Below are 27,390 nucleotides of genomic sequence, written 5' to 3' on the forward strand. Positions count from 1 at the left end.
GTCCGATATCATCGATTCTCATGAAGTACAGACACAGGCCTTTGTTGTCTCTGTTGAACTTCTGGTTCTGGTTGCTAGTGATTTCCATATGAATTTTACTGCATTAAATCATTTGGTAAATGGTTTTATGTCTTTTCGGTCAGTATTATGAGAAATTCTGTGAAAAGAAAAATCGGTAGCGGTCATCTGTGAATCGGTAGGCATATATCGGTAGGAATACAGATAAATCGGTATTTCTGGTCACTCTGCATGGGGGAAACTGGCGTCAATTACGCCAGATGGCGCTGCGTTCATTGAACGAAGCAACACGTACGCAGCCACTTATTTAAAATTGCTGGTAGAATTGTACAACATGCATATCACAGCCCAATATTTTTTAATAATCAATAGTATCGTCGATTTGAAATGTACAAACCTTTGGCGATAATGCGCGAACAAGCCTTTGTCGATATCATTCAGACCGACCACCGCAAGCGTGATTTGCGATTTAAAACTGAACTTATTTGAATAATTTGACGAATATTTGAGTTTTTAGTCGCATACAATAACATTCCGTAAATAACTGGTTGGTTGGTGTTTTGGCTTATAGAGACTTTGGGCAGATCTGCATCATTCGTCGTTCTCCATGAATAAGCCTTAATTATGATTCCAAATTTCTCAACGAACATCTAAACCCATGTTTAAGCATGAAAGTGATATAACCTACCTGTTCAGCAACTTTTCTTTAAAACAAAGCAAGTACAAACACTCACACAAACACATAAATATCTCATTTTAAAAATTGTTAAATTATTCTTCACATTTAGCTGCAATAAGAGTATATACAAAATATTATTCATTGTCCTGCTGCGCCTCCGCTGCATTGCCACCGACTCCAGTTCTAGCGACAGCTTTCAACGCTCGTAGAAAAAGTTATATTATACTACTTTCCATTCCATTCCCAGTTGCTACAGTGGAACACCAACGCTATCCCGAATCACTTTGAATCTTTCTACTTAGTGTACATAGTATGCGCCACGTTAGTAACTCTCACTTGTTATCTATCGCGTAGTAAAGCAGCTCTCGCGTGTATATCACTTGCGTTCGAACGAAAAGGCCACCGTTTGTGTGTGTTTTTTTACTTTATTTGCCGTGGATTTCAACTTGTGTGTGTTTGTTTCTGTTTTCCAATTCGCGTGCACCGATTTGTCTGCATTTTCCAATTCCTATCACATTTGCGCAGCGTACTACTTCCTTGCAATTGAAAACCAAACCCGACGCGCTACACACCGTCCCGGGGCACTAGAATCTCTTGGGCCTGCTCCTCCCTTTTTCGCGATGTGATACGTTAACGATAAGATTTGGTTAGCGACACATAAAGGTGTTAATCAGGGGTAAATTAAGAATACCGCTTTGCCTATGTCAAATGAATAAAATTAAAATTACTCTAAACTGTCGCCCAGCCGTGTTTCCGGCTGGCTGCCCATTCACGTACACTTTCGACTCGACTCCGTGTCTCCATCCAGCTAGATATTGCGTGAGCTAACACACCCATTCGCCCACGTGGCAAAAACATTCCAAACAAGAAACATCAACAAAACCGCCACAAGACACGCGCGTACCCCACCGATCCATGCGGGTCGAAGGCGAGAGGTTGTATTGGCGAGGCAGTTATGGAAAGCACCGTACTTATGCCAAACTTCTTGAGGGGGAAGGGAAGAGAGGATCGCCTCTTCCGCCGTCTCCTCAGTTTGGCTGCAGGTGGTTTCTAATCGAGGTACGATCGGATACGCGTCCAAAGCTAGTCGTGCTTTACCATCATAAGTTAAATGCATCAGTGAACCTTAACATTCGCTTGGATGCTTTCCCGATCTACTGTGCCCTTACGTCAGCTGACCGCTCACGTTTCATCGGTGGTAGAACAGATCGAGGAGCCGGCTCTTGCGGCTGCCGGTCGTCGAGGCGCCGGACGACTGCTGCGACTGCTGCTGATGTTGCTGCGGCTTTGTACTGGACTCGATCAGCTTGTTCTTCATCTGCTCCTCGATCAGCTCGTGCATGTCGATCTGCCACTGTTCGAGCTGCTGCAGCAGCTCGACCTTCTGCTGGATCGCCTCCAGCAGCTGACTGTTGGCCTGCATCAGCTCCACCCGGTTCTTGGCCAGCTCCACCTCCGCCTTTGTACGTCGCTCGATAGCAGCGTCACGGTCCTTGCGGGCCTGCACGACCGTCTCGTCCTGGGCCAGGCTCGAATGGGACGCATCTTCCCGGGCCTGGTTGCGCTCCTCGATCGTACTCTGCAGTTCCACTTCCCGCACCGACAGCTGGGAAGAGCACAGAGAGAAGCATAGAAGAGGGTTAGTTCTACCTGCGCACTGTGGCACAAAGCAAACCGGCAGCTTACCTTGCTTTCCAGCTGCATAATGACGTCGTTCTTCTTCTTCAGCTCCTCCTCCTGCTCGATCAGCATCGATCGCGTCTGCTCGAACATCGTCTTGAACTGCATCGCGTCCAGATTCATGATGGTGTGCACGAGCTCGTCGGCGACGGCGGACAGCATGCCGCGGCTAAACTTATCGTTCACGGTCATGCTGGCGCTGGTCGCTTCCGTCACCGAGTTCGGGGCCGCCATCGATACGGGCGCCATCGTGTTGTCCAGCGACGAGAAGGACATGTCCGAATGGAGACCTAACGGGATGAGAAATAGGTACAATTGAGTAGATATTCAACAGTGCTCGTGACGTGACGTGTGACTCCTGATTACCTGAATCGTCATCGTGATGCGTGCTGCGCAGTGTTTGGCATAGTGTCTTTAGCTGTTTGTACACCGACTGAGCCTCCTTCAGGACGAGATGACTCGCTTCGTCCTTCGATCCCGCACACTCCTCCTCGCCGTTCATCTCTTGCAGCAGCGAGGAGTGATGCTGCAGCTCGCCGTGCAGCGATCGCTGCGAATCGAACGACTCCAACCGCTCGCTCAGCGTTCCATTCTCGCGCTCCAACCGGTCGAGCGTCTGCACCGTCATCTGGTACTTGGTGTCCTGCTCCTTCGTGCTGCGCTCCAGGATGTGTATCCGCTCGGACGCTTCGTTGAGCGCGATCGACAGGTTCTCCCGCTCGCTCACCGTCATGTGGAGCCGGTTCTCCAGCTCGTTCTTCTTCTCCAGTATCAGGCGCAGCTCGTTCTTCAGGCTCTCCAGACTGCTGACGTGGTCCTGTATGCTGAGCGTTCGGCGATTGCACTGCTCCTTGATCTCCTGCAGCTGGGCCGTCAGCTGCTGCTCGGTCGCGTTCGACTTCTGCAGCTCGTTCGAGAGCCTCGTGTTCTGCGCCGTCAGCTCCTCGATCAGCATGTTCTTCTCGCGCTCCATCTGGCGCATGATCTGCTCCTGCGCTTCCAGCTTCTGCCGGAACTGCTTGATGTCGCCCTGCAGCTCCAGTATGATTGCCTCATTTTCGCTCGAGCTAATTTCCAGCTGTCGCTTTAGGATGTACTTTTCCTGCTCCAAGTTCTGTGCGGGGGAAGAAAGCGGGGAGGAAAATCGATGAGAGATTATTACACACACACACATTACCTGCGAGGTCAGCTAGGTCAGAGAGACGACGAAGGTGAACCTTTGAACCACCCACCGCCCTTAAAGTGGACCACGTGCGGAAGGTCACTCCACCTTGTCGCAAGTGGAGCAAGTGAACTAAGAGACCTCCCCCCCGGACGCGAAGGTAACGGTATCGACCACTAATTTATCGTTCTTGGCAGTTTGAGGCGCGCTACAGAAAATCTGCCAAATCTCTCCACCCCCTCCACTGTGCAGTGAGCTGGAGTACAAACGACACCTACGGCCCTACGCTCGACCCGTTCGCCCTCCAACCAATCACACATTATTAACCAACCTCGGGCTTGGTACCGGTGGCGACTAATTACGGCCGGAATGCGCGTCAGAATCGTGAAACGTCCGCCAACGGGGTCCGCCAACCACTTTGACTTGGCGGAACTTGCCACTTTGAGACCCGTTCATCAGCCGGCACGAAAAGAACCATAAATTGTGTCTAACTAGCCACAACACGCCAGACGTTCGAGGTCACTTCTCGTACCTTAGAAAGGCAAACAATAGGCAAAGGTTTGAAAGAAGTAGGAAAAAAGCCACCACACACCACACCAACCAGCAATTAGAACGACATAAATTCTTGGCTCGGGATTTATGGCTGGTAAAAAATAAATCATATCATTCGTCGGACACAATGCAATCCGGAATTCATCCACTGGGGGTCTATTAACGGTTTATCTTCCCTTAGAAAAGCCCCTTCCTACTGCAACCTGTGTCCGAAATCCCACCCAGAAACTAAAGTGCGCCCATCAAAGCAAGCGGCGTAAACACGGAGTAACGTGTGTGTGTGTTTTGCAAACATCTTAGCAGCTAGCAATTTGTCTTGCCGTTTTCACCCACAAACCCAGAAACTCTGACAACCTCCGACAACCTTCCTCTAGCCATTCACAGGAGCCGGCACGAATCGGCGCCCCTGCCAAATTGGCCCGAAACCGTTCGAATGCGAGGCAAACGAAGCTGATTGACCATTCGAGGGCATGCCAGCTGCAAATTAGATCATTACACACATCGATTGCTGTGCGGAGATGGTCTCGATGGTGAGAAGCGATCGAGAAGGAAAAACACACCGATGAGCAAAACACTTTGACTCACACACAAACACACAGTCGGCATCGATTTCTGCCAATTCGCGAAGCGTGAGTGTGTAAGCTGGCTGACGTTCAAGGGGAAAACTTTAATTAAGCCTAATTAGAACTTGCAAGCGCAAGAACCAGCCAGACCAGGCGCCAGAGTTTGGCACGCGAGACTAAAATCCGTTTTACGATGCCATTTCAACGCGCAAGATTTTTGACATCGATCAACCCCAGTGTATTCGAAATCGATCGACCGTTATGCAATGTTATGGTGGCGTAGGGACAAAGGGTTTCAAAGCGGACCTGCAGACGCAACCATATTGGCTACCGTATGACACCGGTGGGCTTGATTGGCTCGAAACGTTGACGAAATCTTAATATCGTATTCTTCACGCCACAACACGCTCATAAAAGACCGACAACGATCGCAATTGGAATTGGATGTTCGATTCAGTGTGAGATGATCGGATCGCGTATGTTTCGGAGCCATTTTTTTGGGCAGTTTGGACACGCGCGTGTGTGTGTGTGAGGTGGAATTTGAAATGGTAATGTAAAAGCATCATCAAACTTCCAACACCACAACCACAATCGCATATCAATCAACAGATGACGCTTATGTCGAGAGCCACGCCTGTTCCAGCGCCTACCCGTCCATCCGTCGACCAAAGTGTGGAAACTTATTGAACCTGCTTTCGAGTCGCGTTTTGACCGCAATGACCATCCACGAAACTCAACAAGCAAGCAAGCAAGCAAGCAAGCAAAAAATGGAAACAGTTCGCGTTTGAGTCATCACCGTTCCGTTGGTTCGGTTTTACGGATCACAAGGCCCACCACCACCCCTGGGGGTGGTTAACGTCATCGGACGTTTGTTAAAATTGGCACGTTTGCGTGGGTGCCGCTTGCTGGTCGAGCTTGCCTTCCGGCCTGTCCGCCCAACGGGTAAGACATTGTAGTAAACACTCCCCCCAAAACGCGACCGATTTGCGTGTTTTTGCTGCGGAGCGGTTGTAGGTCGTTAAACGCTTCTTAGCTCTGGAAGGAATGTTGTTTGTGAATTTCTAGAACGATTAAGAATTCCGTATCGATCGTTAGCGATGGCTTGATGACTTTGTTTTTCATGAATTTATTAAAACGGAGGGGTTCAATGTATTGGTCGTCTGGTTTATATTGCTTCCATTCCTTTTATTTTTCGTGAAAACAACTATAAATTTGAAAAGGAAATTAATTTATCAATGCTTTGGTTTGTTTTTGAACAGTTCACCAATGAGCTAGTGGACGTGAAAGTTGTACACTCCTACCACGTGATCATACCTGGGCAATGTAAAAACACACACACTTCTTTCTTTCCAACCGCTGCATACATAATCGTTGCTGGCAACCTTCTCTCCTTCCCTGGGCGGCCTCCAACAACCTGAACCAGCTGTTAAAACATTTATCCTCCGCTCCGTCGGTCGCGGAAAGGTTTGCAAGGAAGGCTTTGTGTACGCATAACGATAACAGCGTACATAGCCCTCCCCCCGGCCGCATGGCCGACTGTGCGTCAAGAACGACGCGTGTTATCGCGTAAGCTCTGTTGCTCCGGCCAGCACACACACAGGAGCCACATAATAATGATTCCGTTGCACATGATAAACAATCAGCCCGCGCTGATGCTAATCGCGATCGGTTGATCGCACACCAGCGACCGGCTGCAGCGTTGTGGTGGCTCGCCGGAGGGGAATGGAGAAGTCCCGACTGCTTAGACAGACAGAACAGTAGCGCATAGTGGCACTCATTTGTGTTTTGTGTTGTGTGTGTTTGCGGGTCTTTTTAATTGTTCAATTTTGCGCGGATTATAACTACTCTACTAGCACCAGGCAGGCAGGGTGGTAGGGGCGGTAGGCTTTTCGGTGCGTGTTATGCAATTCCCATGTACCAAGCTGCTTGGAGCAGGTTGCAGGTGCCTGGGGAGGGTAAAGCGTTGCAGCCGAGCCGAGGACGAGGCCTCTCGCAGCGACCTCAATCGGTTCGGAGCGTGCCGCGCGTTGTGGCGCAGCGAACGGCGAATGAGGTTTCGAGGTGTTTGGAATTGAGTTGTTTCAAGATGCTTCACGATGCGGGGAATAATTTTAGCAACTCGGGGATTAATTATTACCACGCGTTGCTTTGGCCACCTTTTTTCCCACTCCGGCTCCGTTAGCAATGCCGTTGCGCTGTGGAAATGGTAGAACGCACGATTTACGGTGTTCTCACTTTCGCTTTTCTTCCCGCTCACCGAAACCTGCTAGCTGTAAAACGACACGCAAACTAGCCACAGGCCTAGCCCGTCCCTAAAGGTAAAGAACCTGCCTCCGGGGAGTTTCTCGTGTTTCCTGCCCTTGTTTGGTTTGTTTTTCTTCACTTACACCATCTTGTTGGTTGGGAAATGTCACCGAAATGTAACACCAACAACCGGTACACACAACACAGCTAACGCTGTTTAACGGCAAATCGAGGCTATTAAATCGCTTCTACCCGTTGTATACGGTAGCGGGTTGTTTAAAACCATCAAAACCTGCCGTTATGATGATGATGATGCTCGTGACGACGATCGTTTTGTTGTTTGGTGCCGTGGGGCGGCGGCAAATACGCAAGCACCCCTAGATGTGCGTTTGCGGAGACATTAGAAGAATAATGGTAAATTGCTCCCGTTACGGATCACGAGCGGAGGAACTAGACTGGAAACAATGTCAAATAAAACACGTCGTTAGTGCGCAGGTTTGACACTCTACAAAAGGACATTCCCAATGGAAAGTGATGCAGAAAAAGCGTGCAGCTTTCTACGCATTTCAAACGCAGCGTTGAACCGAGGGGGAGAAAAGGTCACGATGAAATAGGGGAGTCCTACAATGACCTACATTATTTTGAATCCACATGTCACAGATGACGCGCCTTGGAAAATGTTCCATGACTATTTTCGAAAAATAAACCATGGTTTCATCATGTTTGTCAACATTTACATTTCTGGCACTTTCCATACCAAGCGTATCTTGGTAATTTATTTGTACCAAAACGCACCCAACACCCCCCTCAATAAATAAACAATCATCTCTTTCTTAATCCCAATCCGCCAGCCCGATTTGGGTGTGCTAAAAACTAATTGTCACCCATTCGTGTCCAGCCGGAAACATACAATAAGCTAGCCCGCACACACCTCAACAGTAAGCTCATCTGAAAAAGCTTCTCATGGTCGTGGTGGTGCTACATTTGAAGATTTATCTTTATGGGTAGCGAACCTTCCCAAACACGGCACAGTGCTACATGGGCGAGTTCTTGGGCGACTTGGGATTAGATCACTGGAATGGATGAGAATTTGAAAAGTAGTTAATCTGAACACCGTCAACAAGCTCGCCGACACCACTCAGCGCACCGTTTCATTGTGTCTTATAAAACAAAGACTTTATCTGACCAACTTCAAGTGGTCGGCTGGTCCACGTCGTTTCCCAGACGGTCCGATTCATTTGTGACCGATGCTTAAGCATGGAAGCACGCACCAAATCAAACAGAAGAAACAAATCGGCGCTTATCTCGTTTGGAGGTGCATTAATCTAAAGTACCAAATCACAATCTTCAAGCTCAATCCGGGCCCAAGGTGGCTCCGAAAGCCCATTTTCTATGACATGCGTTTTAGCAGAGTGAGAGATAGCACAGATAAAAGGTTTCACCTACACAACTCTACTCACACGCACACGCACACGCAGACCTCTTGGCAGCCCTTACTTGCGCCACTTTGGCTTGCAACGAGAATGTGACACGAATGCGAAGGAACGCCCTTCAACCGTACGGCGCCAGAGTACGGCCAACCGTTCCGGTGTTCGTTCTTTTGCTGCTGCTGCTGCTCTCCCTTCCCCCCTTTTCGAAACCTTCGAAACTAAATTGGAGAACTAACCATGAACCCAGCCGGAGGTGGCAATGTTTCCCCCTTCCACATTTCGGGCCATTGGGAATCGCCAACAGGCGGCGGGTGCGTGAGTCACTGCTCAGCGTCACACCAAGGTCAACCTGTGCGGCAAAAAGGCACAACCACCACCAGGCTTCACTCCTTTCGGTTTGCGAGCGGGCTTTAACAGGACAGACTGCCCGCCCGTCCGCACTGTAATTATGGATTCAATGTCAATGCTATCAATCATTCAAGCCATTCGGCGGTTGCTCCCGAAACCGCAAGCATACACACAAAAAAGTGAAGAAGAACAATTAAAAATTCAAACAACACCCAGAAGGGAAGGAGCGCTTAGAACCGTTTGGCGTTTTCCGAACAATGGATACTCATTTGCGCCTATCTATTGTAATGTTTTGCTTGCGTTCTAATTGCATGCGGGTTCACAGTGACTCAATCAAGGTTTGGTTTCAAAAAGTCTCTAACACTCCACCACTAATTCCACCGTGCGTTCGTCACTTAACCGTGCGTTGCGATCTTTCGGCGCGATCCTCATCGTATGAGTCAGCGGGCGCGTGCGCTACTCACTCGATGAGGTCAACCTCCTGCATCCTGGTGGAGCCCGACGGCTTCGACGGCATTGAGCGATTCTTCCCCTTCTCAAACGATTGTTTGACTTTTCGCCTGCCCGAATGCTTTGCAAAGATCCCTTTCGTCATGTGCGATCGTTTCTTTGGCGTGCAAATCATCATCGCTCACTCGCGAATGTCTCACTCGCAGCGACCCGTTTTGCATTTGCATAATAATTTCTGTAAATACTCAAAATACACTGTGTGCGTGCGGGCGCACTCGCCGAGCAGATGAAGTCATGTGAAATTGCGCTCACTTTGTCATGGAGGGTTCGAGAGCATCCGATGATTCCTTTGGTTGCGCTTTTAGTTGTATTGTTCGATCGTATTATCCAGTGCTAAGGCACGGAGAGTGTTGCAGCACAGTCGCATTGAAAAGCTACCACAGTAATGTGCCGTGAAGTGGCTTCGTTAACGCCGCAACTCTAATTACAGACGCTCGCTCGGTGCTCGCTTTTGCACTAAGTATACAGTCGGCACACAGCCTTCCATAAAGGTTTATGTACGTCCGTATACAAACCATGCACCACCCCCTCACAGGACCTGCAACGGCGGCAATGGTAAGTCTGAATTATTTAGCCTAATGACTCAATGGCGCATAACGTCATCCATCGATCGATCCAGCGTCAAGCGGATCCTTCACGATTTCAATTCGGTTCCACATTTACCACCGTCTTCTCGTTTTGGTGACCAGTAGTACCCACCTCCGCCTCCCTTGTTTATTTATTTCATATATAAACCGACGGACCATCGTGTCTAATCGGCAACCTTATAATTAAATTAAGGAGCATATAAATAAACATCTAGTTATAAGCAAACATTACATGTGACGTAGACGCAATTTCTCCTTGAACGTGGAAGTAGACATACTAAAATCGAACAAATCTAACACTTCATTGAACTCGAGGGACATACGACCACCCTCGTAACGAACACCCCTGCTCGAACATAATAGTTAAGCACTAGCGGAATTAGAAACGACACGTTCACACATACTCAGCGGGCACTACACCAGCTGTCCAACCGGCCCAAGCTGATTCGGTGGGGTACGTTTCTCGCTTCGACGGTGCAATTTATCGATTTACTGCATTTACTGTGGCCTCGCCCAAAGCAGCGGGACATTTGCTCGATCGGAGCACCCGGGAGAGTTGGCGTAATTCGCGGATTACCTTTAATTCTACCCCACTTCTCACAAACACACATGCGGCCGCAAACACGGCCGAGTGTGAGTTTATTTATTTGTACAATCTTCTTGGGCTTCCTTGGGCATGGCCATTCGCGGGTCTGCTTCGCGGGCCTGCTACATAAGCCGCTGCTAGCCTTGTCGGATTTGTAACGATCGATCGGGTAAGCGGGCGAGGAAGGCTGATCTCACCCGTGCTCAGCAGCAGCGTCACCAGTGCACGGGCACTGAATGCTAAGCATGTCCCGTATGATTGATTCCATTCGCTATTCTAGTTCCCCTTTACTTACTTCGGTCCAAAGTGTAACGTTCGTAATTAAACTCCGACTCGCTTACGTGTAATACCTTCCAATCGATGGAATGGAAGTTGTCTGGAACGTACTCAACAGAAGCCTGATACTGCGCCATCGGACGGATGATTTTGGGGGTTGTTTAATTAAATTATCCAATACAAGTCGGGTAGGCCACATGGCATCGCTAGACCAGACATGCACCGTTGATAACATGCACCACTGCAACGTGACCCGTGTCTCGACGGTCTTAGCGATCGAGCCCCCATTTCCCTTCAAACGCGTGGCGTGTGTGAATGATCGCCATTCGAAAAGGTCACACACTGTTCACCAACATTGCCCTCCACAAACCACGATTTGACAGCAGCCGACGAGACAAGATCCACGTTTCGCGAATTACGGCCGCGCGTATTCTTCGCAGAAAAACCAGTTCCAAAGACATGCTTTGGCTTCGCTCTGCGATCGACCGCATAGGAACCGCAAGTAGGTGGATTGTATGTGGCCGTTTTTTTTTTGTTTTTTCTACACCCACACCGACCGTGTGTCACGATAAAGTAATTCAATACAGAGTCGCGGGATTCAGTTGACCACGCCACAGAGTAACGAAGCTGCCTGCTGATTGCGGATATGCGACCGTTCGTTCCTTTCACTTTGCAGAACGTGCATGGAAAAGGGCTCTCTTTGTACTGTTTTAGAAGGGTGGCGTGGCGTTCTTTATTTTATTCACTGTGTTGCCTCTGCGAGCAGATTTGCTCACAAATACAGCTTCCATTGCAACTGCTATTAACAGGGTTTCGCACAAAATGTTTTAAATCTTGGGACCCACATTTAACAGCGCCCAAACGTGGTATTTCCAGCATAAGGCACAACGGTCATGTTTAGCTTCGAAGCTGTGTGAGATGGTTGATTTTGCTCAAGGGCGACGAGTTTGGAGCGCAAACAACCCCGATTTGATCTACATAGCTCGGGCGGTTTATTATGAAAGGGGTAACCGCAGCCCGCCGCAGAGCTCCGGTTGACGGTCGGTCGGTCGGGGACAGCTTTAGCGATGGAGGAAATCATAATTTATAGAAATATGGTGTTATTGATTAAACCCATTACTGAAGAAGCGACATTTCACGATTTACATTAGCAGAGGACCTTCGCAACTGGATCACTTTCAGAGTAACGTTCGTCAGCAGAGATTTGGAATGTGAGAATTGTGTATGTGAGTTTTATTCAAATTAAAGTGTGAATGCTGCGAGAATGTCGCCGAGAAGGCTATAAGCGAGATTTCAACGTCCGTCCATAAAAACCTGGCAATACTCTAAATAGTACAATCGTGGAGATCTTTATATGTATATCTGAAGGACCTAGTAATTCGGTATGCTCTTCGAAATCTTTTCGTCGCTATTGCTCACGTTCGTGAAGATTATGAAGATCAAGATCACTAGATCTTCAATGTGTGACGAAGGTTCTCGAACGATATTGCAAACTACTTTTAGAACTCTAATCTGCAATTAACTATAAAGATGTTCTGGCATGACATATAAATGATTCGCTGGATATCATATGACCTGACCTTGTAGGTTGATATGAACAATATCCTGATCTTAGATGTCTCCGGTCTGGATTCGGAGCAAATTGTTTGATGCATCTCCTTCTCTAGTTCAAGAATTTCTAGTATCAGAATCAGTACCACGTTGGGAATAAGATAGAAGAGCCCGTCTGCCCATGTGTCTACTCCAATTAACAATCCAATAGATAGATGATTCATATCGATCCACAGGGACAGAGAGTGTAACGATCAGGAAACACTCATAGACATCGACATCTGCTCTTACTTGAAATGAAGTGCACTGCGAAGTACCCTAATCTCTTCTATTTTAAGCCTAATCCAATCCATTGAGTTACCCATTGTGTTATATAAATAACCCAACAACGTCTCCCTCACCCTCTTTACCCCAGCCCTGCCACTTACCTCAACCTTTGCCGAGTAGTCATCGATCAGCTTTTCCTGGTTCTTCTTCAGCTCCTCGTTCTTCTCGAGCAGTGCCTTACCGAGCTCGGCGGCCAGCAGCAGATCGGCCTCCTTTTGGTGCAGCTGCGCCCACACGTCCTTTTCCATGACCTGGCCGCTGTCGGGTGGCCTGGTTTCCATCTCTAGGATGTAGTCCTCGAGGGTGGGCTTCAATTTGCTGTGCGCATCCATGTGCGGATATGAAATTGACGATGGGTGTGAGCTTACGATTAGAGGCCACTCTTGGGAGGAGAATAACCGAGAGGGGTTGTGGTTCTGTTTTTTTTTTGTCGGCGAGAGTGAGTCACAATGTCTCTAACTCCCCCTCTCTTTCTCTCTCTCTGTTTTAGCTTAGGTTCAGAAAGTTGGTCAGCAACGTACAAAGCGATAGAATGATGGTTAGAGAGAAGGAGCTTAGTAGTAGTGGTGGTAGTAGTTTAGGTAGCGCGTAGTAGGTTTTAGGCGATGAGGAATAGTACAAGTTTTAGCGTATGGACACAGACGACGAAGACGACGACAACGACGACGGGTTAGCTGTGCGCACGATTTGCCTTTTACAATCCTTAGCCGATGATGAACGATGAACGATTGGGTTAGCGTGCCGTTTGGGGATAGCATGAAGCATCTTCTAGTACACAACACTGATTCTGCACAACTTTTTACACTCTTCTCTTCTTGTGGGCACCGTTCGTCTCTTTGCGTACCGCCGGTACTCGGTTACGTTACATCTGGCGCTGCGAGGCCACCGGGCACTGCACTGCACTCGGTTGCACACTTCGCATCATCGAATCCATGCGTCATAACGGTTCACTCGCATCAAACACGACGGCAGGCTCAAGGAATGGTGCCGAAACTGTGCCCACCAGCAGCAAACAAGGGACGCGGTCACGTTTGCACACCACAGCTGCATCGGACGCACAAAGAGAGTTTGCACAAGAAAAGGGGTAATTTTTAATCAAACTCGTATCGTACTACAGTATAAATCCATCCCAAACACACACACCACACACATTCGATAACGTATGGAACGAGACTTATCTTACAGGACAAATGATAAATTTATGATAAAATATTGCTGATAATGACGAGGGAAAATAGGGAAAATCCACCCCCTGCCCGATAAGCCAAAGCCTCCCGCCGTGCGGAGTGTAAGATAATGAAGGAAAGGCCTCAACCGTCTCGAGTGCAAACTTATCTACAGTTGGTAGCATTCACGCACACACATACAAACCATACCCTGTTCGTTAAATTAAAAAAAGAAGCCAGCCAGAAAAGACGAATAGTCGAAATTAAAGCACACTTGGTTCATTTTGTATAATTTTGCTCGCATGAATAATGTATCTTTTCACTGCGCGGCACATAAAATCGCCAAAACCCTATCTGCACGACTCCTCTGCCGGTTTTTCTTCCCTCATTTCGCTTCATGACTTATGAATCGGTAGAATCAATCACTGAGCGAGCAAATCGTTTCGGTGTATTAAAAGCAAAACACAAAATACGGCTTTACCACTTTACCCGGCCTGAATGGAAAAAGGCACAAGAAAGCTTTCGGAGTGCGGAGAAGAAAGTTCGACCCAAACGCACACCCCACAGGGCCGCCGGCCGAATGTCATTCGGCGCTTTTTATTCCAATGAACTTAACCTTCGCCCAGGGAGAAAACCCGCTCCCCCCTCCTCTGCCCCTGCTCACGACCTCATCGAAAAAGCATCCCAAAGGCATCGGAAAAGCGATACCGCACGGTTACAGCGGCCTTTATTCAAAACTATTCCGAGAGCCGCTCCACTACGCAAGCAAGAAAAGCACTTTCCGAAAAAAAGAGAAAAATCACACCCATTTACAACGAGAGAATGCGGTGTGTAAATTGGCGTCGGCGTGCCAGATGAGTTTGGCTGCTTCTTTTTTTTGTTACCTTTGCTACCAAACTCACCTAATGCTTCAATCACTGTCCGAAACCTTAAAGCGCATCGGTTCGGTTCCGAATGGCAAAAATTGAAAGCTGCTTTTTGCTTGTTATTTTTTCACCCAATCCCCCATATTTCTCTTTCGCTCACACACCCCGTGCCGCCTCGGAATCGGAAGCTCATTGGAGAAGAATGGTGGTCAAACGCGTGGCCGCAAGGGTGAGCACGGGCTGATGGTTGTGTTTTTTCGTACAATAACGATCCGGCGTCGGCGGAAGCTCGAAAAGCCCCCTTTTGCAAAATCACAAGAGTAAAAGTGCTTCCTTCCGTGAACATCTCTTTTTTTGCTGCTGCTGCTGCTGCTGAATTCTTCAAGCGCGCGCAGCAAGACACAAAAAAAGTGGTGATCAAAGCCCCAAGGAGGAGGAAAAAATGACTTCAGCAGATGCTGTGACACCCTCCGAACATAAGGCTTTTTCCCCCATCTCTTCTGTCTTCGTGATCGTGATCGTCGGTTGATCATGAACGGCATGGAGCAAACACATTGTTGTGTTGCACCAGTGAGTCAGCACAAAGGAAGTCGTTTGTAAATCGTTCATACCCTTTCAATCCCCCTCTAAACCCTCTACCAGGGGGCAGGGCTTCATCGTTACGGGTCTGTCTAACGGTGATTGTCGAACGTTTTGGTGGCCACGATGCTGGGACGGGTGGTTAGGTGCCCACCGTTTGGTGGATCTTGGTGGAAGTCTCTTTTTGCTCCATCGCTTGTGAAATCGATACAAACACCACACAACAACAACAGCAACAAAAAACGGAGTAATTCAATTGAACTCGCCTTACCTAACGGTTTTAGGGGTAAATGCACCAGAGCCGCGGTTGGCTATGGTATTTATCAAATTAAGAGCCGAGGAGGGCAACACAAAAACACACTGTAACCGCGAATACCACGATGTGAATCATCGCTCTGTTGGACCCCTGGATCTCGGATTTAGGATTATTTCTCCAGTAGATCACCCACAATTTCCATGCTCCAGATTTGCCGGGCCTTCGGGTTGTACGGTGGGGTGGGCAAATTAAGCAAAACACTTCTTTAACTGTAACCCAACCCCCTTCAATCGAAACGCACGCCGTTTGGAGGTTGTTGTGTAATTCTTGCCGGTGCCACACTAAACTCACCAAACCGAAACGCTAATTGGGCTAATTGTAAGTCAGGGAGGCAGCGAGGCAACAGCCAAACGGCCCCACGAATTGATAGTGTACACTGAAATGAATAGAATTTTCTAATAGCATTTCAACAGTGCCGATTGGAATAACGATAATGTAATGCCTCGCTAAAGGGGCAGAGTTTAGCGATGATTTGCTACATTATATGTTTTTGCACACTAAAGGAAGCTTTATTGGAGGTACAATTTGCTGATCCTCACACTTCCACACACACACACACGCGCAAAGCCCAAACGCACAATCGAACAGCCATAAAGATTTTATCAGCGCTTTATTGTTGGAAATTTGCAAAAGTAATGATCGTTATGAGGAAAAAAGGGGGAAAAACAGTAAACAAACTCAAGACGTTACGCGAACCTCGCGATGATCACCTTTATATAATGATGTATGTGTGTGTGCCTGGTTTGATGGTTCATTTACCAACACAGAAAGCAGAAAGAAAGCGAGTTGGTAAATGTAAATCAAATCTGCTTATAATTCTGCTTACATTAAACCTAGTAAGAAAAAGGGCTCGTTTCTCTTTCCAACAACAGTCTCCGGCCTCCGCCCGCGCCCAAACAGGAAATGTGCGTAAGGATCGGTCGACCTTATCGTCGTGGTCGCCGAATCGAATGTCCAAGCGTTTACCGTTTGTCTTCACTGCCACACGCGCTCACATGGCTTCATTTGCGGCATGAAGCGTAATGGTGGAAAAATCAGCACCAAGCACCCCCAAAAACCACCACCGGAAGCAGGGGGGTTTTATGAAGCTTTAGCCCGAAAGCATTGACTGAAAGGTGCGAACAGGGTGGTAGGTAGGAAGGTAGGGGGAAACAAAAATACTTTTAAAATAAAATAACAATAACAACGATACGGTTAAGCGCGAAATAAATACCGTATGCCCTCTCATCGCGCGGACTTCACGGTGCACGGCGCACACGCTTGCCCACCAAAGCCTCACATTCCCCCATATCTCTGTGTGTGTGTTTGTGTATGAGTGATGTGTTGTTTTCTTCTCGCCCACTCGCCGCTCTTGGATTTCACCCGCGCCGGAGCGAAGACAGTCCGCCCGCACGGGGGAGAGGTCTTCGGATGACTCAACTGGTTGCCTTTTATTTATAGGTGAACCAATCCGGGGTAGTTCCGCTTTGGCGTTTCTGCGACGCGCGTACCAACTTTCGCCCCGGCACCGTATGACGTTCGGAACGAATCACATTGGCACACACATACACACCTCGGGATGATGTTGGATCGATGCAGTGGAGGATAAAAAAAAGGTGACAACAAATGAGTTCTAGCACATGCTGAGTCAGTCCGTCAGTTGACACGATAAGGGAGAGAAAACATTTCATACGATTACCCTGTATCGTTGTCGTTTTTGAAGCGCAACTGGACGACAAACGCATGCTTACATACACACCACCCACCGCCACAACCTTGTTGCACTTTATCTTATCATGTGCGCGGCGTGACACGAGATAAAGCGAGCACCACTTCTGATACATTCAATAAATGGCTCTTGAACAGCAGTAAAGTACCTGCTCGTAGTTGTAAGCAAACTGTTTGTTTTCCCTTTTTTGCTCTCCCATTTCATTTCGTTCTCGCGGGGGCCAACAACACTTAATCGATTAAATGCGACGTAGTTCAATGTCACTGAAATATGACTACACTTGCACGAACGACTCAACAGTATCCATGATTAAGTAATAGAAAGCACCAATCCAATCCCTCCCCCAAGGGGGGCGAGCACCACCCAAACGATGACCACGAAAGCGAAAACAGATCTCATCACCCCGATTGGTACGCCTGCTTGACTGCATGGGGACAAAGATGCATATCGAACGATCGATGCATGACTGCTGCTTGCTTTAAAAAGCTCCCATCCGGCACAAAAAAGCACACTGCTGGATCGATGCATTCTAATGGTTCGATGGCACCCTGTTCCCGGTGAGCCATTTGAACGATTATTTCCGGGAGAAATAATTTATTTGCCATTTTAATGGCCAACCGGCACGCCCGGCTGCTGATGGGTAATGTCGTTTACTAATACGATTGCACGTAGAATTGAATTTAAGATTCATTTTTTTTTCTTTTCGGGCAAGCCTTCAAAAATCGATCCCCACTGCACTGCAAACACGCTCCGTTTGGGCCGGACAAAGGTGACCTAGTTTCGGTGCCTACCGTTTCCAGGACCTGGCCTGGAAAAATGGCACAAACCAGCGGGAAAGGCTTGGCACCCATCTGCACCCTCCCAAATTGCACACTGCTGCCACCACAGGACCTCCGTTTGCTGAGAGAGAGAGAGCGAGTTGTGCGCAAGTTCTCGCTTGAACTGCCGCATGAAATCGAAACTTTATTTTGCCACTTAAAAGGGAAGTGATAATGACGAATGATCGAACCTCCAATATTGAAGCGCGTTTGGTGAAGCTTGAAATACAGCGGGCGGTACAAAACAACACACCGAAAAAAAAGCAAAAGCTCACCGTCGAACGTCCTCCCCCAAGCGTCAAAGTCAATTTCCCTCAATGAAAAACCTTCGACCGAAATTCGATTGTCCGCTGTGATTGTCCGCTTCGGGCGGGGTCAGCGTTATGGCCCAGCTGGGAAGGGGGATTTGTAGATTGGTTACAGCCCCAAAATGCTGACCTCAAACCAGCAGTTAAGCGGGTGAGATCGGCTCGGCAGCACCAAAGCAGCAGGTGACACCACCACCCAACAAACAAGCTTCGCTTCAATCAATCTTTGAAAACGTGCAAAGTGCAAAGTATCGAGCGAGCAGAATGAAACCCCGCTACAGTGGTGATTGATTTTTACTTTCAACTGCAAATGCAGCCAGTTTTCCTTTCGTTAATTTGGCTTTTACTCTGGCCGCAGCTCATCACACACAATGGTTGTGTTAATTTACCTCATCTTTCACCTTATCCACATTCTCTCTCTCTCTCTCTCTCTCTCTCTCGAGCTGCGGTGAAACAAACGCCTGCACCTAACGCTTATTTATTTATACGAACCCATATTTCTCTATTGCCACCCAGTTGGATGTTTTCTTCTTCGCTTCTTTTTACTTCGGTTTTAATTTCGGAGGTGTTCAATAAATTGCTCATCAATATTTGATAACAAAAAAACAGAAGAGCCAACGACGGGTTTTTACTAATGTTGCGTGGAATGAAATATCGTTTCCGCCCCTTCACATCGCGGTCCGTCGTTGATTAATTTGCCTTTGCCAGTGTTTAGTGACAATCGGTCGGTTTATTTAGACTAGGAAAACAGCTACCTGGGTGCACCCTTGCCGTATGTTTCCAAAAAAAAAAAACAATTGGGGTTTATAACCCGCTTTACCCCTCCACTACTGCCCTGTTTCGGTCAGCAGAGGCCAAGGACGACACCGGAAGCACACGGACCACACGCGGCCATCGTCCAGTAATGCCCTCGAAAACGTCAAACTCAGCCCCATGGGGCCATGTTTCGTGACCACACACGCACGAAGAAGCAAAGGCATGAAAATTTCATCGCCACGCACACGTAACACCGAGACGTCTCAGCTGCGTCAGCTTGCTTGGCTGACGCTGGGTGAGAAGCTTTCGCCTTCGCATCTTCGAAAGCGATGCACCCTTCGATGCAAGTCACCTCCTCCCTCTTTCCCTCCCAGTCGGCGTGGCGTGAAATGTACCACAACTCCACTGTACGTCTCTTATTCCCTTTTGCTTTCCCAATCTCTGCGGTTTGGTTTTCGTCATTTTTCATCAATAGCAGCGAAGAGAAAGAAAACAATCTCATCCATTTTCCATGCCAAATAACGTGTGTGTGGGGTTGCTACTACTAATTTCATCTCATCAACAAAGACCACCGTTTCGTTCCCGTTTGCGCTTTGGTGTATCCATTGTGGTGTATACAACGCTTCAAGCGCGATAGCGCGACGAATGCAATTCACGCTCATTCAATCACGTTCTTGCGAGCTCTTCCAACGTGTTTACAAAACCCCGTGGCGCGTATTTACCCAAACCGAAAAGAGCACCCGTAGCCGAAGCGTGCTTCAAGCCACCAAATTAAAGCTCTCCAATCTGAATTGGGGATGCACTTGCAACTGCGATGGCACACACTTTGGCGTACTTTACACCTTTACGGCTAGCGTAGGGGCGGCTGTTAGCGAAATGGATCGAAGTAGGCGGGTTCGCCGTTTGCATCACGCTGTCTTTAATAATCCATCCGACATTAGTGTCCACCCGTAGTGGATGGGTGGATCTGTTTGTTGTGTTTTTTGTATTGTTGTTTTTGTTTGCTTATTGTGCACTGGCCAATTCATTAAAGGGCGCCAAACACGCCAACGGACTTCTTGCGGAACAGTTGTGGTTGTTGTGTTTGCTCGCCCTCGCTCGGCTCCCTTTTTCGTGTTGCAGGAAATTCCCTTTAGTAAGAAACTCTCACACACACACAGACAATGAAACACCTACTGTACGTGGGCAGTAAATGTAGCTTTTGCATGTTTGCACGAGGTTCTGTTTGTTTGCCCTTCCAAGCCCCCTCTCTCCCCTCAACTACTTCTCCTGTTCGTGTGGCGAATGAATTTATCGATCAAATGTTGTTTCCACCAAACGGAAGGCCGCCTATCGCGTTGCGTTGGGCCCGTACGGTTGCTCCAGCGCTTTTCCAGCCACTTCGTTGCATGAACCCCACACACACACACACACCGATCACTAAACGTTCAAAAAGGATGTGTATGTGTGTGTGCGTGTTGTTGTTGTATTCCATTCCAGCACTAGACTCCTCTCTTTGCAGGCATTTAATTTCTCCGCAAAGCCATTTTTGGACATTTGCGTTTGTTGCGTTTTTGTTCCGTTTTTGAGCCGTTCTTTAGTCGTGGTGTAAAACGGCGGGGGTGAAGTGAATTTTCCTTTTTGTTTTTTTCATACCATCACCCCTTTTGCCCACCCCACCCCGCACAAACACGCGTGCACGTTCGTTTCACAATCGATTTTCGGGTTCACTGTATTTTCCTCGTGCGCTCGCAATTTTCTTACCGCCCCCCAAAGGAGGGGGGGCTAGTTTTGCACAGAAGAAGAAGAAGAAAACAACACCCCCGTTGCTCGATCGTTACATGCTGAAGCAAGCGCGTATGGGCGTATGTGTGAAAGAAGGAGGGCCGTATTGTGTTTGCAGGTTGGTCACTTCCTTTTTTCGCGCTGCTGATGTTTTGCTGCTATTGCTGCTAATCTATTTAATTGGCCCTCGCGCCGAACGATTGAGAAAACAGCAGCAACCACCACCACCACCACCATTTCTTCCAATCCGTGATGCCCCATGCGGAGGGTGGGAAGGGAAAATTGCGTGCGTGCGCGAACCGTCGGCAACAATAAACCACGCGAAAGAGCCACGCCGATGAGGACGCAACGCGAAGGAAAGAAAGCGAAAGAAAAAGGCTTGTGCTTAAAAGCTTCAAACTATCGAACACAAGACAGGCGCGTTTTTGGGGTGTGCTGGTGGTGGTGGTGGTGGAGTTGCGCGTCCGGCCCGTGATCTTCGCAGCCTCTCGCTGAGATCCGCCGCAACGCTGTTGGGGCTGCGGTTTATCACACAAACAGGAGTAGGTCGCGCAATCGACGAATAAAAAAAACTCGATCACAAAACGTTATACTTATGGCACGTATGTACACACTCAAACACACACACACATACACAAGACACACATACACAGAGATACACAGACAATTCGAGCAGACAAGCACAACGGAATGATCGACGACACAGGGCGAATCGACGCGATTGGCGAATGGAAAGATGGCGCTTTGCATAGAAAGACGTGAAGGAAGGAAGGATCGATTTAGCAGGAAATGATGAGCGTTATTATTTTTGTTTGGTTACATTTTGCCGCCACTGACGCTGCATGTTATTGAAACCAGCAAACATCCATTCTCAAATCACCTTAAATGTTCCGTTTTCTACGACTGGTGTTGTATCTGGATGGCAGGGGGCACAAAACACGAGATGCCCTCGTATATTCTACACACAGGCACACACAACACACACAGGCACACACACACAGTCAGTTAGGCACACGGCTCCTTGGTAACGGGCGGTACACAACGCCCGACACAACACTCGCACGGAACTGCTGCGCAAACTTGCGCCGCTGCAAACGGGGGATGAAGAAACCAGCAGCGAACAAAACTACCCCTCCGGTATGACTAACCACACACGCGCGCACACCACACCGCTGGCAACAGCAATAACAACAGTACCGAAACACCTCTCGACGAGGCTTCCAGCGTGCTTCGGCCAAAGTCTACTCTGATACTGAGAACGGAGAAAATCGTCCACAACACGCAAAGCCCCACACTGGGGGTTGGTTTTCCCCCTTCCCGTTGCTATTCACACGAGGCCGCCGCAGGTGAGAGAGAGCTAAGGCTGAGCGGTGAGCATACAGGTGAGAGCGAATGCCAAGCGCCGGGGGTATTTTTGTGGACTTCTTGGAACGCTTGCTAGCTTCAGACGGATATAAAGAGAGAGCGTGCACGTGAGAGAGAACAGTTTAGGGGTGAGATTGTACTAACTATCTCACTATCATCCCCGCGGAGAAGAAATGTGTCCAAACGGATGCGGGCGCTATAGTTCCGCATTTTGACATACACTGGTGGCTCTCGATTTTTTTTTTGTTCACTTCTTCGACTTCGACAGTGTAGCACAGCAATGCTAATGATGCGACTTCCATAAATTATGCTAACCTTTCCGATTGGTGCGTCTTCATTTAATGATTTCCCTCACGTCGGGGAGGGGGTTCGTCGCTTGGTTCTCTTTGCACTTTGCAGTTCGTTCTTCCGCACGGAGGTCTCTTAATTCCCAGCTGAGATGAGCCATGACTTTTACGTTCATCGATCACATGTTACCCCCCGTCCGGTGGTTGAGGAATGGGGCAGGGGCCTATTCGCCGCACAAACATCCGGATTGAATGACGTCCACGCGCCAACACGTTCGCACAAGGAATTGGACGCAAAACGGGGCCGTTGTTCTACCTTCTAGTGGGGGATCCAATTAGTGAAATAGCTTCGGTGTACTCCTACGGGGATGTGTGACAATATTTACCAGCGTCCCACACACACAAACACAGTCAACCAGGTATCGCTAAAAGGGAACGGAAGAACGAGCTTAATGTTTTGCCCTGCAGTCACGTCGCCCGTTGCCATGGCGATGAAGGGACGACCCTGTCTGTTTATACTCTGTTCGCGATTGAGCGACGCAGGTCGAATGCGGACACGCCATACACACGCTAATCTTTTTCTGTGTGTGGAATTTCTTCATGAAAATGTTGCACTGTTTTGGTGCGGTACAAAACCACCGAATCATTGTACATCTTTATTTTTACGAGCACAACCTTGAAAAAATTCCATTTCATTGAATTTCGTTTCATTCTACCACATCCAATGGCTATATAATTGCATTTCATGGGTGAATAACTTCTAGGTTCTAGGCCCCCAGAGCCTGTTTGGTGCTCATGTTTTGCTCAAAATTTCATCACTCACAGCCACAAACCGCTTCACAGAATCGGTTCTACGTGACCAACCATCGGTTTTGGCGGCTTCCAGAAACCGACCTAACCGACAGACTATTAGCAAAATAGCTACACACCTAACCGAAACCGAACGTGCCCATAATGATCGTCGAAAAAAACCCGTTTTGACCGCACACGAATGATGCTGGACCTGTTCTCGGGGTGGAATGGTGCAGAGCCTGAGGTGGACAGAAATTGCTACCGCAAAAAAACCCCATGGGAAAAAGAGAGAAAAACGCCCAACCGAACAACTTCACGATCGGGTGAGGGGTTGTGGTGCACCTTTTCACCTTGAGCGCAAAACTCCCGGGCTCATTGACATGACATCGGAATCTGCGGCCATTTTCACAGATCCACCAGGTTCATAGCTACGCCAAAGATGACAGTTTGCGTGAGCATTTCGATTCACGATCACGCCCCACGCGCTCCGTTCCGTTAGGCGGCCGAGGAAGCGCTCCGATCACGCTCAGACCTTCAGAAGACCCCCCCTTGGACGGATCACAATCGTGTGGCTGTGTTGCCTCAGGACCGAAAATTGCTACCATTGCGGCCATTTTCATGCCTATTCCTCATCTGCACTGGCACCTGGCCGCGCAAATTCATGGCCGTGTCGTGTTGGGCGCTGCGTAACTGCGCGACCATCTTCTTCTGCCGCGCGCCCTGTGGCATCGGGGCAATTAAACCCGGGGCTGGCCATTAGATACACACTAATCGGTTGGGATCTACTACCATTGTGTAGTGTTGCGTTGCGCAGCCGCCGCCGGGTTTGTTGCCATTTGCGTACGCGTTCGTTTGGCTTGACTTTTCCGTTTGAAATAGTCTGCAGTTTCGACATTTTCCCCCATGGTACCATGGTAGTCGCACTCTCCCATACAAACACATATGTTTTGCGCACTCTATGCGATTGTGATTTTTTACGCATTGTGTTTTTTGTTGTTTGTTTTGTGACACCCTTGTGTAGCAGAGCTGGGTTGTTCCACCTGTTGTTGTTCTTTTGCACGCGAAAAAACCAAACGGCAGATGAGATAGTTGCGATGGTTTTCTCCCTGTTTGGTTGGCACGGAACTGAAATGTTTCACTTTTCCCAGCGACCCAGCAGTGTCGGCAGACGTGTCGGACGATAGGTGACATTTCCCTTGTCTAGCCGATGGTGCAGGATGGTGCAGAGGGCAATAGTAACACACACTCACAAAAACGACAGCTGTTCACTGTGTGCCTTTCCCTTTGCTTTGAATATGTTAATAGAAAGAACCGTGTTTTTGTACCGTGCGTTTCAGCAACAAAACTGTATTGTTGTTTGCTTAAAATACAAACAGGGAAAATAAACGTACATTTCAAAATAGTTCCTGGTCATTAACCTATTGCTTAAAAGCAGCAGTTTTCCTCGCTCGGAAGAGATACTACGAGCATTCTGCCGGCTGTCCTCTTAATGCGTTTCTAATTGTGCTCATCCCAGCCAAATTAGCCAAAGCTTCTGGATTCGTGTGTAACGCAATCGTTTGTTAAACCTCCCATCACGAAATGCTCTCTGTAAACGTTTAATAGCATGTTTTTCTGTATTCTTTTTTCTTGGCATTTTCGGCACTCATAACTAACGCCCGTACGGGAAAGCAATTACGCATCATGAAAGTTGCCAACCAAAAAAAAATCCCCCCGCACTACAAAAAGATGATTACACAAGCGGGAAGTAAACACTTTTTTTTTGGGGGGGAAGACTCGGGCTCTGGGGAGGGTGCTTTATCAGCGCTATGGAAATACACAATATTGCACGCCTTCTGGTACGGTTTTGCCAATCGATTATTTACGATTAATTGAATCAACAAGCCTTGCGCACCGGGTGTGTGTAATGGTGGCACGGTGGCACAATACGCACCGGCCACAAACGCCCCAAAGGTACCGAGATTTATGGACCCAATAGGAGAAGGAAGGGAGAGAAAAACTTCGCCCTCCAAGCTCTCGAAGCTTCTTCTTCATCATCAAGATCGGGCCCGCGGGGGCTGCTCGTTGCATCCATCCATCCATCCATCTCGCCTGGCCACATTATGCAAGCGTTGCCAAATTAGCATTAGCAGGCATCAACATCGCTCATTTGCATGCAGTCGTGCCGTTTGATGGGTGAGATACGCAAATTCCACCCCACTGCGGGAGTGCAGAAAAGCGCCCACAAACGAATCATAAATTAATGTTTTACACCACCACAACAAGGCGCTCTGTGTGGCGCTCTCTGCTCTTCTTCCATCCAGCTTCCGTCGATGGCTCGTGGTGTGTTGTGATCAAGCAGAGGTCATCGTGGTTGGAATTGAAAAAATATGCATGTTCACATCATCACACTGCAGGTGGGAGGAGGCACTGCAACGCACCAGCAACGCCACCATCAACATTAAAACCGGACACAATGCCAAATGTGTGTGCTGGTGCTGCTGCTGTTGTTGCAACCAAATCGGGGAAAATAGCAACAACATCAGCTCCATCAAGCGTAACCTCGGGATTGGCCCCGCAGACCACTAACCCTCTTTGGCACACCCAGACCCCCCTTCCCCCCTCATGAGCAGGGGGAGATAAATTCTCAATTTTGCTTGCGTACGTAGGATTTGATCGAAATTTCACCTCCAACATTGAACTGTGCAGTGTGAAACGCGCTTGAATCGTGTCGAGTAGTCAATCAACCTTGCGGTAAAGCCATGGCAATGGACAATTTTGGCTTTGGACTTTGCAAACCATGGGCGTCCTCGGGCTAGGTTGAGCGAAATAATTCAATTAAATTTGACATGACTGATCGTTTTGACGATCGAGGGACAGAACCATAATGGCATGCAGAAGTTTGTTTCACTTCTGAGGGCATTAAACCGTTTAAACACGGTCCCAAATTCAAGTTCAATTTGCTCCAAGTTCAAGACAATGTTACATTTTACGCTAATATTATAGCTAGAACGCTTCAGTGTTTTGGTCTTTTGCGCTTTATACTTCCCCGTGTAGAGTGTAATCTACAAATGGTGCTTTTTCGTCCGTAATCTTATCGCAAAGCTGCTTCACATTTATTGCTGAAATTAACATACTTTGTGGAGCATCTAATGTTACCTCCTTAATTACCAGGAAATAGACACCACACGCTTGATAGTGCCAATCTTCCAATTAAGCCTTCTGTTTTTTTTTTTGCTACTACTGATGCTGAATGCTGGCGTGTTTCAGCATCTGTCTGCGTATCTATTTTGAGCACATTCATTTCACATTCCGCCCGCTTCTCTCGCGCATCTTGCGCGGTACCACCCAGGAGCATTCGGAGAGGTTTGTCGCTTCCGCTACCGTTCAGCTCGTGTGTTTCGCAGCTTCACAAGCTTCTCTTCGCGTCTATCTTAACAAGGCGCAAAGTGTGTATGCTTTGTGTGAATTTATACGCGCGTGTGTGTGTGTAACAACAGTAACAAACAAAAAAATCCCCCCAAACCATCTGAACGTACCAATTAGCTTCCATCAAATCATTATGAAACGCTGATGATGCCACTCCACGCCACGACGGCTCGCGGGTTCGGGCCGTACCGAACGAATAATTTGTTTATTGATTGGCAAAAAGACTTTCACGCCTTGCGCGCTTTCGCCCTACACACTCACACGTGTGGTGCCATTTCGGTTAATAATACTGGTAAAGTAGCAACAACAGCCATTGGTCCACAGCAAATGGATTGATTGGATGTTGCGATACCGTGGCGATGATAACTCAAGCTCCAGGGCGCTCAGAGATGAAGCAGAAAGGTTTCACAAGGATTGAACACTTTTCCCCCCATCACTGCATCCTGAGTACTGGGAGTGGTGGGAAAATAAAGCTTGACTGGTCGTGTACTGTCGGTGGTGGTGGCTTCTCAGTCTCCCGGTAGCTTAACAGAACAAATATAGATAAAATGTTTCATTGACGCCCTCCTCTCTCTCTCTCTCTCCTCTTGCTAGCTCTTCTTCCGAAAGGGCAATAAAGGCCTTTGGAAAGCATGGCAATAATCGTGCTTGCCGCCAGCCAACAGGCGAATGGATGTGCGATGCATCGTAAACCATAATTAGATGCACCGTACCTGCATCAGAAGCCCAATTTCAGGCGGCCCC

The 27,390-nt window shown here is 48.1% G+C and overlaps 1 protein-coding gene across 7 annotated transcripts; it reads right to left on the reverse strand.

The window, feature by feature from the left end:
- Nucleotides 1–767: 767 nt before the first annotated feature.
- Nucleotides 768–22,054, reverse strand: LOC120893457 (bicaudal D-related protein homolog). Of its 7 annotated transcripts, XM_040295368.1 has the most exons (6): nucleotides 21,675–22,054; nucleotides 12,944–13,557; nucleotides 12,615–12,906; nucleotides 2,744–3,491; nucleotides 2,384–2,667; nucleotides 768–2,303 (listed from the first exon to the last, which is right to left on the reverse strand). In XM_040295368.1, exons 3-6 carry the CDS (start codon nucleotides 12,843–12,845, stop codon nucleotides 1,887–1,889), a joined length of 1,680 nt encoding a protein of 559 aa, XP_040151302.1. In that variant the 5' UTR covers nucleotides 12,846–12,906; nucleotides 12,944–13,557; nucleotides 21,675–22,054; the 3' UTR covers nucleotides 768–1,886. The 7 variants fall into 7 exon arrangements, with proteins under 7 accessions (XP_040151302.1, XP_040151303.1, XP_040151304.1 ...); XM_040295369.1 differs by having other exon boundaries at nucleotides 12,615–13,557; nucleotides 21,943–22,054; XM_040295370.1 differs by lacking the exon at nucleotides 12,944–13,557 and having other exon boundaries at nucleotides 12,615–12,831.
- Nucleotides 22,055–27,390: the final 5,336 nt, after the last annotated feature.

Source organism: Anopheles arabiensis, chromosome 2 (genome assembly GCF_016920715.1).
Source record: "Anopheles arabiensis isolate DONGOLA chromosome 2, AaraD3, whole genome shotgun sequence".
Classification (NCBI taxonomy): domain Eukaryota; kingdom Metazoa; phylum Arthropoda; class Insecta; order Diptera; family Culicidae; genus Anopheles; species Anopheles arabiensis.